Source organism: Metarhizium robertsii, assembly GCF_000187425.2.
Source record: "Metarhizium robertsii ARSEF 23 chromosome Unknown MAA_Scf_8, whole genome shotgun sequence".
Taxonomy (NCBI): Eukaryota; Fungi; Ascomycota; class Sordariomycetes; order Hypocreales; family Clavicipitaceae; genus Metarhizium; species Metarhizium robertsii.
This window is the reverse complement of record NW_011942226.1, coordinates 185,193-186,953: the sequence shown is the minus strand read 5'-3', so window position 1 is coordinate 186,953 and position 1,761 is coordinate 185,193. Positions and strand designations below refer to the sequence as shown.

Here is a 1,761-nt window from a genome sequence, read left to right as displayed (position 1 = left end):
TGGTATGCAAAAGGCATAATACATAAAAGCATTAACCCATGATGAGACCGTACAGTAGTAACCCATGCCTAATTGAAAGTTCGAGGATTTCCCCCCCAGGCCATCGCCGTCATCACGTACATAACGCATCATATTGCACCGCCCCCAACATAAAATAGATATCTCTACAACAAGGAAAATCTTTGTATTTATTGTCGTTTACTTCCCTCTTTCCCTTCGCTGTGCATGCAATGAAGTTCAGGCCGTGGACACACCATACTGAGTATGTTGGCGAACAAACAACGACAACTGTCACCTGCTCGCACTTGGGCGGCTCGACGAACAGTATCCTCCCGGACAATCATTTTCTCAACAGAGTCATATTTTTATTTACCTCAATGCTTGTGCTGGAGTGCGTCGACCTATTACAAGGGCGTCTGCAGCATGGGCCATGCGCTGAAGCACGGCGATGTGAGAAACAGGGAGTCCGAAGACTGTGAGCAGTACATGAGCGGGTGGAACATTCCAAGGATTGAGCGGTGGATCGAAGAGCTGGGTGATTGCGACGGGCCGGTCGAGTGGCCGATAAAGGATCCATGGTGAGGCGATGTAAGCAGCCTATGGTCAAGACAGTACATACGTACATGGCAAGAAATTACAGTAGCTCAACTTTGAGATAACGGCCGGTAAAACATGTCAAACATGTAACGATGGTAGACCAACAATGCTCTGATACCTGGTTCATTGGCGTCGTGGTCTCTGCGACTCGTTGTGGAATCGCACAATTTCATCACCCCGAGCCACAAAATAACATGCTTGCAGCCTACCAACTCGCTACAGCGAATGGAACGGTTCAATTTGTTCAAACAGCTCAGTTCTCTCAAACGGAATGCTCCTGACACTGTTTGGAAGACACAAATAGGGATGCAGTTGCTTCTGTCTGTGTGCATTCACGGGCCTTTCGTGCATGGTAAAACCAGAATCAAGGTACAGAGTTGCACCCATTCCCACTACAAGCTCTCAGGCACCTCTGTGTGTCTTGCCGTTATTTTCTATGCTCTCTACCGCACCCATGACACGCAATGTGGAAAAAGTTAAGACACCCTTACCATGCGCGGAGACGTGAGGTCAGTCCCGAGCTGTTGATGATCTCAAGCTCTGATTAACGTCGTACATATCGTCGCAAAGCATCGTGGCAGAGGTATGTAATTAAAAATATGCTGAAGTCCTGGCCTTGCTTCTGATTCTGAACACCAGAGATAATACTTACGTTCTCTCTGGATATCGGTTAGCACGTCTCTGACTAGGTCAAGTTGCTGGAGCTAATCATATTCCCACGCGAAGTCTGTTGCAAGTGGGTTCCGAATCCATAACAAGACAGGCAAGTACAGGTTGCTCACAACTCGGAGTGTCCATGAATCAACTAAAATGAAAGTCCAGTTAACGGTCAACTCCTTCCAATATCACAGTCAACGTTTGGACACACCTACTCGCGGCGATTTACTACATTCAGGCATTTGTCAGCTTTCTGCCAGTGCAGTGTATCTTCGGGGGCGGTCTCTGCCACACCAATGAGACCTCCGACTCGACAGCTGTTTCCATATACTGCCTTGGTGTTATGTACTGTCCTGGCCGTGTCGTGGTCAAGAACAAGCCGCATGAGATCCTGCACCTGCTTTGAAAGCGATGTTACGATTTGTTGTTGGACTCCATCAGGCGGACCCTTCCCCGTAGTGTCAAAATCCGGACACCAGACATGACTTTCTCGGCTTCCTCGGAGGT

At 48.3% G+C, this 1,761-nt stretch overlaps 1 protein-coding gene across 1 annotated transcript; it reads left to right on the top strand.

Annotated features, from left to right (window-relative positions):
* Positions 1-423: 423 nt before the first annotated feature.
* MAA_11438 (uncharacterized protein) lies at positions 424-582 on the top strand (the record flags this gene model as incomplete). Its single annotated transcript, XM_011413432.1, has 1 exon — positions 424-582. The coding sequence occupies one exon, from the start codon at positions 424-426 to the stop codon at positions 580-582; it is 159 nt and encodes a 52-aa protein (XP_011411734.1).
* Between the last annotated feature and the right edge of the window lie 1,179 nt (positions 583-1,761).